General features: G+C 36.4%; 1 protein-coding gene across 2 annotated transcripts in view; it reads right to left on the reverse strand.

Moving 5' to 3' along the window:
* DPYD (dihydropyrimidine dehydrogenase) overlaps nt 1-14,805 on the reverse strand; it is a 332,821-nt gene that overhangs the window by 166,876 nt on the left and 151,140 nt on the right. For both annotated transcript variants that reach the window (XM_030953352.1, XM_030953353.1), the window contains 3 exons: nt 12,356-12,463; nt 9,178-9,347; nt 7,310-7,520 (listed from right to left, as the gene is read on the reverse strand). In XM_030953352.1, coding sequence (XP_030809212.1) covers nt 7,310-7,520; nt 9,178-9,347; nt 12,356-12,463 — 489 coding nt within the window. The remainder of the gene's footprint in view (nt 1-7,309; nt 7,521-9,177; nt 9,348-12,355; nt 12,464-14,805) is intronic.

A 14,805-nucleotide genomic window follows, 5' to 3' on the forward strand; every position in this document is an offset into this window, starting at 1 on the left:
AAGATGAAGACTTCTCCAACACAAAAGGCAAAGTCATGGTATTGTCCCAGCACACGCCTCAGTACAGAGCAAGCTTCAAACACAGCTTTCCCATACATCACAGTGATGGGATTTTCGTCCAAGGCTCTGTGTCTCCTTTCATTTCCATATTAGAAATGTATTTCAAAGTGGAGGCTGTGTATAATCAGGGGCAAAATAATGAAACAAGAAACAAGATACAAACATTGTCACCTATTTGTCCCACCTACACTCTCCTCCTCAACCTTGGCATTTACAAACATATCCAAAGGACTTAAATTCAAAGGATTTTTTGCAACTTGTTCAGAAGCCTGAGTCAGAGAAGACAGTCCTAAACTGAAAGCCTGTAGCAGATTTTCTACCAGAAGTATTTAATCTATCTGCATGCCCTATTGCCTGCACAGTCTCTCCTACCTGGCATATACATGACGCTTAAGTTGACAAAAATAATATTTGGGTAGCAACAAACTCAAAAACTTAAGAAATTGTGTCCTGTAAAAATATCTAAATTACTGAAAGATCACATGGAACACAACCTTCAGACTGAGACATTTTTCATCTGGAAAATGAGGGGTTTGGTTTGTTTGGGTTTGGGCTTTTTCTGTTTGTGTGGGTGTTTTTAAAGGAAAGAGTTGGCTGATAGCAGTTTTATCAAAAATCCTTCAGAAATCAATACATTAACTTTCTCTTTGTGCCCCAGACTGTGTGTACTTCAAGAAAGCTTTTGATCATCTTATATTTGTCATTTATAGGAGAACTTATTGCATCCAGTGGTACCATCTCAGCATGTGGTCTAGACGGCTCTCACAAGTTAAATATGTACAGGCTTGTAAAGACATGTTTGGAAAAAAACAGAGGAAAACTTGGTACTAGGGATTTAATAGATTACTTCTGTCTGAGACAGGACTGAACCACAGTAATGGTTTTGAGGACAACATGCTGTTGAAAATGTAGTTTTTCAAAAGAAATTATGTAAAACTGGGAGTTCTGACTACTTATTTCATTTTATGGGAAAACAGGGTATTACATCTGTTATCCTGTATCTATTACATTTCTCAAATCTCTTTGAATTGCTTTGTTCTAAAATAGCTGTCTGGACATAATTATACCAAAAACTTTTTGAGTGTGAAGAATGTCCAACATATCTTCACCAGAAACATCTCTCCAGGCCTGGGGATTTGTCTGTGTGATCAGTATTTTTAAAATCAAGAAAGAACATTTCCCTGGTGGCAAGGTTGACATGGTATCCAACTGCTATTTATTTCTTTCTTAAAATCTCCAAGATTTAGGTTATATAAAAAAGGGCATGGTTCAAAAAACATTTTATATAAGAGTTCCTAACATCCTCACAATTTGGATCTGATACCTGGTGCAGCTGAGAGGCTGAAGGGAGCACCTCCCAGACCACATGTACAAAGCAGGGGAGAACTTTTGTCTTCAGAAAGGAAAGTCCTTTCTCTGCCCCTGCAAGGGTGAGAGAGAGCCAAGGAGCTAAATGTGAGCTTGAACTATTGGTTCTCTGAATTGTTGTTTGACACTGAACAACAAGCAAACCAGATATTTGGGACATAGGTAAAAAATATCTTTAAAAACCTTCACCCTCCCAGTTTCAGTCTTCAAAGTTTAAAACTAACATATCTTTTCTCTTGAAAATTCAAACTGCAATCCTGTGTTTGTGCTGCCATCTCCCCCCGCAGCCTAGTGAGATGTTATATATCATTTGAAAAGATCCTTCTGGATGAAAGACAACATACAATTTAATTATTCTACCGCTATCAAGTGATGTTAACACAATACCAAACAAAAGAAAAGTGCTGAATATATTTTCCAAATTCACTATATTCACAGAGCAAACAAACGCAAATGGAAACACAGCAGCAAATTATAGCATTTGCAAAAACAATATTAAAATATAAGTGAATACAGAAAAAATATTTTAATTAACAAAACAAATCAAATGGAAAAGATTCCTCAAATAAAGCTTTAAAAGTGAGTCTCTGTGTGACTGCCATGACTAATTATGCATCTATGTAATGTGTGTTCAATTTGGGCTTATTTAAATAGCAGAAATGCTCGTTAGCTGCAGTATATCTGTGAAGCTTCAATAAACAGTTTAATGGTTTTTATGTTTAACCAATTTGATAAGTTCCTATAATTTTAGCTTTAGTAGCTCATTAATGTTATTTTTGATATCCATCTTACAGAATTCCTTTAAAGTGAATAGTAGCATTACTTCTGAAAAATACAAATATACAGTAACTTTCTTAATCTGAAATGTATAACTACAGCAGTCACGTGCACTAACAGATTAACTGCTGACATGGCCCAGTCTAAATGCCCAGCAAATAAAGAAAGGCACAATCTTGCTTCCAACACCCTCTACCCCACTAGTGTCCCGAACAGATTAAAGAATGGTTTGACTGGATAAAGCTGGGTCCAGCTACAGTGGGAGAGGGTCCTGCTGCAGGCTGTTACTGCCTTTGTTTTCTGTCTGTCACCAGCAAGCAGAAGTGTCTGATGTGTATCAACTCAAACAGTAGAATTTCTGCCCTAAGTAAACAGGGCTTTAGAAATCACCATGAAGCCACTTTTTGATATTGGGAATGGGTAATGATTTCAGAGCATGGCACTGCTGCACCCAAACTCATTCAGTAAAGCTATTTGTGGAGAAAAATCCTATTCCAAATGACCCAGCAGGAAAACTCCTATCTATTTCAATAGGAATCTTTTGAACCTATATAAATTTCAGTTTTATATAACAATTTTTTTTACAACTCTGGTGCCTCAAAGCCTGTTGGTGTGAGGCAGATGCTGTGCTAGCAGGCAGATGCCAGGGCATTCCCAGCTGGGGTATCACAGCCTCCCCTGTCCCCTTTACTCTTTCATTAGATAGTCAAGGCTTCAGTGCTCTGCAGTCAAAGTTACCCAGCTGCCTGAGCAGGTTCTATGAAGAAACTCAACAGTCCTCCCAAGTTCCGAACTCCTGGTTGCTGTGCCATTTGGAGTTCCACATTTGATCAAAGGAAAACTAAAATCTTTTTCACTTATGAGATTAGAGCTCTGCAAACTTTTTTTTCCTTTGTTCCCTAGCAATGCTTCTCAAACTGTAGACATAAAAATTAACTTTGAGTAGGTTAAATTATAAAATTATAAACAACTTGGGAAAAGTTATCTTTACTGCGTTGAACTATTCTAGGGAAGCAGTAAGGATGGGGTTTGCGGCTGCAGTTTCCAAGAAAGATGACAGTTGTACTAAAAGTAAAATCAAAATATCTGAAAGTTGTGACTGATTCCTGGAATTATGAAATAAAGTTGTGCCCTTCAGTCAATGATGCAATAGCTAGCTACTACCAACATTTTCATAAAACATATTTTGGTTCACAAATAACTTACTACTTCTGGGATTTTTTTACAAAGGTGGTACTTGGATTTTGCTTGGATATTTTTTCATTTCTCTTTTTTGCTGTTCCAAGAAAATAAAACAGACATTATCATGCTAAGATTCAGTGTTCTGGTTACATCTGGATTCTTCCTCTTTACTGCTGCCTGCTAAACAGAGTGTCAAACTAAAGTTAGGTTGCCAGTCCCCTATCCTGGCTTAGTCCTTTGCTCTGCACTGAATTTTGTAGCACATTTTCAGCACTATTTTCTATAATTTCTCTGTGGTTCTCACTGAACATTCAAGAAAATAAATCCAAACAAGGGCATTTGTTACAAAATTTTGCAGTACTAAAGTATTGTTCCCTTTGCTTATCAGAAGGATTAGAAAAGGGTTATTTCAAAGTTCAGACTTCAAAACCAATGGGACTGGTGTTAAGAAGGATGTAGAGGCTGGACACAGTGTGAGGGAGCACACAGAATTGCAAGTGTACATGTTGAGTAGTTGCAATTAGGAATGGTGACACAAGATATTTCAGTAATTCACTAGCACATTGTAAGCCTCAAAAATAACAAACTAAGCAAAAAAGCAATAACCAAAGAAAAAGTACAAAATTTCTCTCACAGCTCTTTCTTTTGTGGGTCAGTTACAATGGCTTGAAGGCTCTGGTAAGCTTTTCACTTAAAATAAAGCAGCCTGCACTTGCAAAAAATTTTTTCTTCAAGAAGAAGCAAAACATTTTTCTTACTCCATCTGCAGTAGTTGGATTTGAACAATGGTTTTTTACTGGTTTTAGTAAAATGGTAACCTTCTTAAAACAGTCTAGAAGGCAACTCTCCTGTTTCATCTATAAGCAATTCCAGGAACATAAAATTCAAACTAGGAGTAAATTTTTTAAAGTGATGCATTTATATGATTCCAACGGGAGGATGAACACCCACTAGAACTGCTGCTTAAAACCACCATCAGAATTTTATTTTAACAAAACAAAAAAGACTAAATACCTATTGTGAACACATGGAATCTCAGTTGCAAATTTAATAGTTACCATGCAAGAATAGGAAACATCTTGTTGAGGATAATAGACCAGAAAAAACTTTCTAACCTATAAGCTACTTCTGCTCAGTCACCCACACACTTATGGCTTCTTACAAAACTTTCCAACATGAGCATCAAGGCTGCCCTGAACACTTTGTTGAACTGGGGCTAAGTCTAATTTTAATCTCTCTGGTTTTGACAGTATTTTCTTTATTCTTTTATCAGTAGAAACAACTTTTATAGGATATAAACCTGCTAACTTAGCCCATACCAATACTGCATTTGCAGTTCCCCGAGGTGCCTTACGAATTAGGTCAATTGATAGAGCTCTTTGTATGAGCAGCAATTAAAATGTTTATTCAACCTGCACCTGAGTCACCCAGTCACAGGATAATTGAGACCAGAAGGGCCCTCTGGAGGTTACCTATTCCATTCCCTTCAAAGTTAGATCAAGTTCCAAGTCAAATCAGTTTGCTCATGGCATTGTCCAGTTTTGAGTACCTCAAGTATTTTCATCTCCATCTGTTGATGGGGAATACCTGAATATTTTCATCTCCTGAATAGAGAAGTGTTTCTAAATGAAGTGTACTTCATTTAGAAAAACCAATCAACCACAAAAACAAAAAAACCACAACAAGACACTAAGATGATGTTTTGGTGTTGTGGTTTTGTTTTGTTTTTTTTTTTTTTAATTTTTCATTTATTTTTGTTATGTACACTGAAGTAGCCTGGAGTTTTGGTTGTAATCCAGCTCAACAGTGAAAAGCAAATTTGATTTTCATTAAGACAGCCTAAAAAAAAAAGACTTAAAAGCAACTGAAATGGTATGCTCAAAATAAGCACTTTGTGCACTGAAGTCTTAGTTTCTTCTCACTTTCACAACATCCAACACAAATGACTTGCATTTTTCCTTTTTATTGATTGCTTTTCTAACAGCAGTTTCACCCAAAATACAGCATGAAACTGAGGTGTTTTGCTCACCCCCAAAGTAAATTACTCTATTCTCTCATGATCAGCTCACTGCATGACTGTTCCCCTCCCATTTTATGTTCCTATTTAAAAACCTCTCAACAATTAATTTAGACTGTGAATGTGCCCTAGGAAATACAAGACTGGCACAGTACTATGGCACAATACTTACTGGCTGCTTAGCACAGTAAGTTCAATCTTTTAATTGAGATAATTTTTAACGTGGGAGAAAACAGAATCACTCTTGTATCATGGGGTCTATGAATCACAACAAAATATATGGATTGAATAGGTTAATATTGATTTACCACATGAGATTCTAGAAACCCTTCCAAAAATCTAAACACAGGGTTTTAAAAGTAAAATTACCACCAGAACCAACAAAATTTGCCAAAATTCTCAGTTAATCAACACCGTCATCAGAGTAGTTAATGAATCTCTTGGAAAAAACCCTTAAATCTTCTTCTTCCTGCATCATGGAGGTTAGACTGACCTCTGAAATATGACCCACACAAACGACAATCTTTCCACAGCAATACAGCTCCAAGAGGAATGGGAGTCTGTTCTCTCCTCTGCCCTGTAGAGCAGGAGGCAGCAGCAGGCCAGCAGGCAGCCCTGAGTAGTGAGCTGGGAGCAGTCACTTCTAGAAACAGCCTACGATGCAAAACACTGCCCCAAAGCATTAGTAGCACACACAAGATAGGACTGCTCCTGGTATTCACTTCACATGTTCCTCAAAATACCAGGCTGATCCTTCTTTTTACTGTAGAAGGTTTAGACCCTTCTCATGGTTGCAGGATGGTTTACCATTCTATACAACTGGATGTGGAGCAGGGAGTGCTGAGTGCATTCAGGTTTAGAGCCTGCTTACATCATTTAGGATTTACCATTTTACTTGACTGCAAAGATTCACAAAAGTACAACATGCTAAGAAATTCTGAATATCAAATTTTCTGGTCTTGTGCAATCTGAGGCACTTGCCAAGTCCTCTGTCAGAGCATTTATACCCAAAGGACCATGAAAACATGCCATGTGTTAATTGGCTGGCATGACCATGCCCTGGAGAGGCAGGCACATGGTTCACCAGGCTTTCAGAACTTGCTAGCCTAGATGACCGTCTCCAAGCCAAAGACCTTCTCATTCTATCAGTGTGTCTCCTGCTGAGTCAATGTTTTTATTCTGAGGCACCTTCAATATATGTGCCTGAAGTTCTAAAATCTAACCTAGTGTCAGAGGAGAACAATCTAAACGCTGCTCAGTTCGCATGTTGTTGACTGTATTCATGTTCATCTCTCTGCTAAATGGAGACAATTCATCCAATCTCTGAAATGTCATCAATGTGCCAATTTCTGTATTTTTAATACAGAATGAAGTAATTGCTAATTTTTAAGACTAAGCCTTGTAAAGTGCAACTAAGAAATATTGTGTAAGAGAGGTCTCACTTCTCTTATATATGCACAAGAAATAACTAATATCCAGACCAGCTGAACCAGAATAATGAATGTTTCAATGCCTGTTTATTTTGCCAAGTTAAAAAAAAAGATATTTCAGAGATCAGATCAGTTTAGCTTAAAGATGTAACATAATGAGTTTCTCTAGAGTTAATTAATGAGACCAGAAGAAATTCCCAAGAGTCTGAGATCCCACTCACACTGAGAAGAAAAATATATGCTGAGGAACTGTACTTCAATGCTGAGTTCCAGCTCTATACAGCAATATGCAGAGAACTGCTTAGTTACCAGACCCCCAAATCTTTTTCTAAAAGATGTTCCTGAAGGACAAACTCCTGGAAGAGGACCAGCAGTCACAAGCTGAGTAATCTCCAAAAGACCCATCTGACAAAACTGTTAAAGGACAGGACACGCAGCTAAAAGAGCAATCTGTATTTGCATTGGTCAGGGTTACCTTTATCATCCCCCAGAACAGAGCCAAAGGCACTGATCACCACATTGGCTTTCAGACGCACAACCTGATCCTCATCTTCTCTCCAGCATCCATTGCTGTCCTGCTCCGTTCGAACAAATTCCATAGCAACGATTTGTCCACCTTTAAGAACAACTTTCCGAGGAGAGAGGAAAGGCAGAAATTCACACTTCTCTTCTTTTGCAAGTTCCATCTGTAGAGTAGAAGCAATAAAATACATAACTTTAACATGCTGCATTTACAGGGGAAAAAAGCCCCAAGCAAACCAACAAGGAAACATTTTTTGCTCAAGATGTTACCATAGATTCTACTATAGCAGAAATCAGCCTTGTCCAGTATGCAGAGAGTCGTCTTATAGTCAGCTTCAGAGCCTCTCATGCTATCAAATCAAGCAGTGGTAGTAAGTAAACTTTCAAGGCAAATATTTCTCAAACATATTTTCTTATTTCTCCAGTATATTTTTTTATTTTTCTGTTACTTTGAATATGTTTAACTTTTTTTAGGGCAAAAGATTTCTCTTACATAAATATCTGTGTCTTTTAAGAAGTAGCCTAGTATCAACTTAGTCCATGCCCTGATTTACGTTTACTGTGATTTTAAGATTTTATTAAATGCTGACTACCGTGTACAAGCAACAGTTTTCTGAGTGACAATCCAGATTTAAGGATCTTCTGAATTTCTGCCATGTTAAAACTATTAAAGTCAATAATCTTCAGAATTTGACTGTCTCTATCTACACAACTTTTTTGAACATGTAATATCCCACCAGACATGATTCTACCATGGCCATTACTAAATGAAGCTACTTCTATTTTACTGTTTTCAAGACCCACTGCACAACTGGATGAGGAGAAACATTGACAACTTTTAGAAATTTACGCAGGCTCCTATGAAAGATTTTGGTTCAGATTATAGTAAGAATCTGAATAGCACATGAGTCTGTGCAATGGCTTTGGTAATCTCATTGTGTCTAGAACTCTTGACTGAAGTGCAACAGAAGTAAATCATGCACCAAGAAATCCTCTATTACTTTCTTTGCAGCTCCATTTCCCTTCTGGAAGATCTAAGATGCCCACATTCTTGAAACAGACGACCAAACTACCGTAAATCTCATTATAAAGATGCGTTAGATGGTGTGCTACTCTCAAGTATATAGAAGTGTAATGTACCAAATAAATAAAAAACAGAAAAAGACCACCAAAATAAGAAAAAAAAATCTGAAAAAACTCCTGTAGTACATATAAATTAATAACAGAGTAATCTCAAAATGTGCAGATGATCTAATAAATGCCAAGTACAAAGCCAAACTAAAACCAAATGGATTGGAATGCTGAAATATGTGATGAATAGTATTGCTTCACTGTCATTGGCAGTGATTCAAAGCCAAAATCACTGTACGTAATTTTCTCACCAGAAAGAAAGGAAAGGTAAGAAAGAAAGAAAGCCTTCTATAGGCTCACAATGTCAGAATCACTGAGATTCCTTAAACAACAGCCAGAAGGTATCATTCTAGGATCTAACTATGATCTGAAGAGCTACCTACAATACTCTAATGGCTGTTTGATTCCAACACTGAAAATTTTAGTTCATTTCCCAACTTACAAGAAATTCTAACTCCTGTTTGCAAATACATCTCTCTGCCTTGTCAGGAAACGATACAACAGTGGAAAATTATTTAAACACAGAGGATACAAAGTGAGCCTTAGATCTTTAATAGACATTAATACATTTTAAGAGCATTTTTATAAACAAAACCTTTAGCAGGTGTCTACTAAGTACCTATAGCATGCTTTCAGGCCACATAGAAGTACCTAAGATGCCTTCTCAGAAATGCTGCTATTCAATTTTACCTCTTCTGGGACAGCCCTGATATGAGTGAATCCCTTCCTGAAGACCACGAAGATGCGACGAGCTCCGTAGCGCAGAGCAGATGTCGCACAGTCAAAAGCAGTGTCTCCTGCCCCGAGTACAATCACAGTTCCATGGATTGGTGGCAATGGAGAGTGACAGGCACACATCCCTGAAAGATAAAAGGAAAACCCCATTTTCAAGTAGAGAAGCCATTTCTGCATGACAGCTCAAAAGGTACTTGTACTCAAAGCAGCGTAAAATTGCATCTTACAGTTTCCAAGCATGGAGTGTCACTATCAAATTATTCTGCTCTACTGAAAGACAGTTTTATTCCCCCTTTTAAGATATGCTCATATACATAATTTCATAGTCAGTACTCTAAGCAGCTGCATCTTTCTATTAAGAAAGAATTCAAATGACAACATGTTAGTAGGATTGTGAGTTGTGTCAGATTGAAACTAGAATTGTGAGATCTTTTTATTCAAAAAGTAAGTTTCTCTCTCATCAGATTCATAGATTCATTATCCTCCCAGTTAAAAAAAAAAAAAAAAAACCCAAAACCAATCCAAAATAACAACGGAACAGAACAACAACAAAAAAGACGACCAGTTGTTGTTAGTTATAGTTTTGTGTAATAGTATACCAACATAAGTCCCCTCAAATTTCTATAAAGCTCTGACACTGTTCTGGTGGTGACATGATTCTCTGAGGCTATTCATCAGCTGAACATGAAGCAAAAGAATATTGTTACAACAATTCCTAGTTCTTCTACTGGAAGAAAATGCTTAATCTACAGTCGTTTTCTATAAATCATTTGTAAAACGTTACATGGAGAAAATGACAACATTATGTGTTTATCATCTACAGCTTGTATTTAATGATTCAATTAAACAAGAAATAGTTAAGTAAAACTGAACTGGGTCTGTTCCCTGGATGAGACTGCACTTTATCACATGTTTAAGTACAACTAATTGTTGATTAGGCAAATGATTATAAGTTGAAAAATATTGATATAAATAATACAAAGCTATATTCTTACCGAGCCCAGGACAGTTTCAGTCAGGAGGCACTAAGCTGGCCATTTACCTACTGTACTTTAACTCAAGTATCCTACTGTAGCAGGACACTTTCACATGTAATTGTGGAACACAAGTATTACTGAAGTAAATAATCCTTTTCATTTAGACCTACAAGCAGAGTGAGAAATTCCCCCACTCACCCATGAATGTGGCGTCACATTGACTATTTATTTAACGGGATTCTTAGTCTGAAATTCTCTCTAAAAACTTTTCTCATTTATTTTTAGTGAACTTAATACTCCATACAAATTGAGCAGTGGAAAAAGCACAAGTGAAGCAGGGGTCTGGCAGCTCAGAGTGCCATTAGAGTGTGAGTGTAGACGGGAACAGTCAGAGCAGCCTGCTTTGCTCCTGGGAACACACTCCCGAGGTAAATTCACAGCTATGTATTTGCAAGAGGAAACCCTTTTGGAAAAAAGTGTATTAACAAGTGGCATTCAGAATTAATAAGCAGGCAGAATATATATTTTACCATGAATAAGTCTATTATGTCTATTATTTAGATAACTGTCACAGTGAAAAAAGGAGGCTAGAGTAGGATGTAATACATGTATATTTTATTTTATAATTCCATGCCTTAAAGAGCAAAAGGTGCTATAGCTACAGACAGACACAAGGAGAATTAAGTAAGAGACCATGTTAATTAACAGACAACACCAAAGACCTATCTATTACTGTCAATCAGAAAAGGTTAGTTCTTCCAAGTTCATCCTTTTTCCCATTGTAGACTTAATATAAAAAAATCATATTATCATATTTGCTAGCTTATCAAGAGGGCTACTTCGCAATATTTTGAAATATGTGGATCACAGTATATAGATCCTCCTGCAGGCAGGTGACTTACAGTACACAACTGCTACATATCTTGTCAGAATTCTACAAAGTATTTTTAGTCAAATTGTTTCAAGAGAGTTTTGTTTTGCAGAATTTACTTTTCCTTTGTTAATCTACAAATGTGTTGCACTGCATATTCTCAATCTGTTTTACTTTTAAACATCTCTGTCTTCAAAAAGAAAATCCAAAAGCTCACCCTTTTCTCCCAAATCATTTAAGATTACTCTGAGCTTAAGAAAACAGACAGAAATAAGCATTTGATAAAAAGAGCTAGGAGATGGGACAGATGGGATGCAGAATTTCACTTCTGAAATATTTTGCATCAAATGGAGTAATAAATGTTACATTTACAAGCAGAATAATCTGCCATAGAATATATGTTTCTCAAAATTGTTTAAGAAAAGTCTACTAAATAAGCAGGCAATCCTATATGATGCTAAAAAATCAGTTTGTAGATAAAACGAGTAATATTAAGTCATATGTAAAATACCACATTCTGTCCCAAGTAAAAAAATCAACCTGTACATTAATTTCTTCTTTGTCTGGGGAATCTAGACATATGAAGAAATGTGGCATAGAAATCACATATTTGGGGCTTATGAGTTCATATTCAGGGACACCGAAAGCATCTGTACTCCTTAGGGAGCAAATGCAGCTATCTCTGAGCTCAAAGAAAGACGTGAAACCATAAAACAAGACTGTATTTGGTGCCTATGAACTGAGCACTTATTAACTCCTGTCATACTCCTGTTGCCCTGAGTGTTAGTCTGTAAGTTCATTGGGTAAAGAACTAGTGCTGATTTAAATGTGTCTATAAAGCCTGCAGCACATGACTGGGGATCAAGTAAAAGAATTTATCAACAATCTACAAATCAGCTGCTTATATAAGTCAGAAACACCTTTTTTAATATCAGATTTTTTCAAACCATCTTATATATACTATTTTTATCATTATACTTCATACAAAGGAGAAACTTGTGTCAGCTTTAGACTATAATTCCAAATAACAAATATAACTTATTAGGGGGAAATTATTTGCCATAAATTCAGTTTACATGATTACTCAGTTTATAACCTCTGGGACTAACTTTCCTGACCACGCTCCTGAGGTTGCCACTCACCAAGAGAAAATCCTGTCCCAGACATATTCAGTGGAAAGCACTTTGTAACTGGATGTGCTGCTTTGTAGCCAGACAGTTTGATATAACAATAACTGCTAATGACTTATTGAATGTGATTACAGCAAGAACACAGTACCACACACCTGGTTTACTTGCCATTGCTACCAAAGGTAAGAAGTCTTTAGATGTGTAGAATCCTTGATTCATTTTCAGCCCTTGGAATATACTGTCTCTGTTTGGTTCTGGCAAACCTGAAATAGACATTTTATGGCACATAAGAATTGCACAGGAAATTCTAGTGACCAAATTTTAATGTTGGTTGCCAAACATTAGGAATGTTTAGTGACCGACATATATTATGAATTACACGCATGTTCTCAAAAACATCATCCATACAAGCACTTTCACAAACCCTTAGATGTTTCCAAAATAATATTGCAAATGATCACATTTGTAGTCTGCAGTTTACATAACTGGTGATTGTTTAATAGTACAGGCACTTGAAAATCAGGTTCCTTGACATTGTGTATACTTGTGTAACTCATAACAAAACAAATGCAGGGGAAGGGATTAGAGAGAACAGGGTGCAAAAGAAGATAATACAAATGAAGGAATAACAAACAGCCTAAGTGATGAGGGGAGGAAGACAAATGGCAGTGCTATAGGTCTGATCTGTGAGTATTTGTATGCCATCATTTTTTGCCATTCTTTATTATTTTCTCAAAACCTTTAAGTCCTGATTGGCTGACCTTTATTCCTAGTTATCAAAACCACACATTTAGACAGAATCCATAGGATAAAGACAAGGATTTACTTCACAACTATTAATAGCAACAAATACCTTTCAGTTAAAAGAAAACAGCAAAAAGCATCTTCCAATTACCAAAGAACATAATCTCATTTTGGTGTGAATGGTTGGACAGTGCCAAAACCTAGCATGGCTGACACATCAGTTAAGCCATTTTACTAATGGAAATGCAATCAGGGTATTTTCAACACTCTCAACTTTCATATTAACATCTAAAACCACATAATATTATCAAAAGTATGCTAATTGATAATTACATACTGAAATGGAGTAAATGTCAACAATTTTTGTAAGAAAACATACTAGCACTGAGGCATCCTCAGAGCAAGCAGGAAGAACAGGAGCATACAAAGCAATCTGTGTTCCCTCCATTCTCAGGCATGGGTGCCAGCAGACTAATATTACTCCTCTTTGAGACACACTGGTCTGGAAAATCCTAACAATGCAATCTCAGCATCTACAATAATGCAGAATTGCATGTTGAGAAGCAATTTTCCAAATAGGGAAGGTTTGGAGTCTTTTTCTATTAATTAAGCAACAAAAATCTGTATCATTACAGCACACGACCAGAACTACCTAATGAGAAAACTCAGTACTTTTTCATGAGTTACCTACATGAAGGAAGTTTTTTGAACCTGTAGAACTCTGAATGTAGATACTATATTACTAGAAAAATAAAATACGTTTTTAGATTTATTAGTTTCAGTGAAGCAAAACAAAATATACTCTCAGTGAATTCAAAATGCTTACAAGCCAAAAAGAAAATTTAAAAATCTTGAAATTTGATCTCTATTTCTAAAGAAAAATCATGACTCAGTTGCTGAACACCCAAATCTGAAACCAACACTGATCTATAGTTGGATATTGAGAAAAATAAGGTTAAAAAATACTAGCACATCCTGAACGTCAAGACCTTTGGATGCTGTACTTTCTGGGTAGACTGGAATTTCAGCTACTGAATAATGAATAATGGTATCTTAAGAGGCTGCCAGAAATACTTAGTACTATTCAAAGTACAATATGAAAATGCATTAAAGAAACAATTTTTAAAAGGGCATTGATTTTTCTCTATGTATATATTGCAAAATTATCTATGGCAAGAAGAGCACCTCAGAAAAAGCTCTCAGTGGCTGCCTCCAGGCAGAGGACATAGTAATGCAACCATTTCTATTGTGATATCCATAAACCAACTCAGAGGCCTCAGTTTACTCTTGGGAGAAACACTCTTGTCATTAGTGGGATGTGCACCCTGCATTAAAGATAATTTCCTTTCCACCTAATATGTACCTCATTCAAACTCAAAGAGAAACTCTCAAAATATTTTTCCCACTTATTTTTTGCTGCTTTTATCATGTCCTAATGAAAACTATTTGGTCTCTAACAGCATCAGTATTTTAGCTCCCATAGGCTGAATAAAGAGTATAATAAAGAAAGTGTTGCAATGTTCTTTATCTAGGTTCATCACTAGTCTTTTCAGATTCATCACTGAGTTGGATTAAGAGTGCATTGGGTTCAATAATGTTTAGCCTGGCTGATATGACCAAACAACTGCCAAAGATGTAGTCAATAAACGTGGTATTACCTGCTATTTATTTTACTATTTTCATTTTGCTGAAAACTCCCCGAAAAACAGTTTTGTGATATTTACACTTTAAGGAAACGCAGGGGATTTCTTCTTTTATACTTATAAACACTTAGCACAGATTGAAGCTCTTTGCTAAGCACCTGCTGGAAATTGTATTGTGCTGGATTCTGATGCATCTCTTTTCCTGTTCAGTATTTGCT

The sequence above is a fragment of the Camarhynchus parvulus genome, chromosome 8 (assembly GCF_901933205.1).
Source record: "Camarhynchus parvulus chromosome 8, STF_HiC, whole genome shotgun sequence".
Taxonomy (NCBI): Eukaryota; Metazoa; Chordata; class Aves; order Passeriformes; family Thraupidae; genus Camarhynchus; species Camarhynchus parvulus.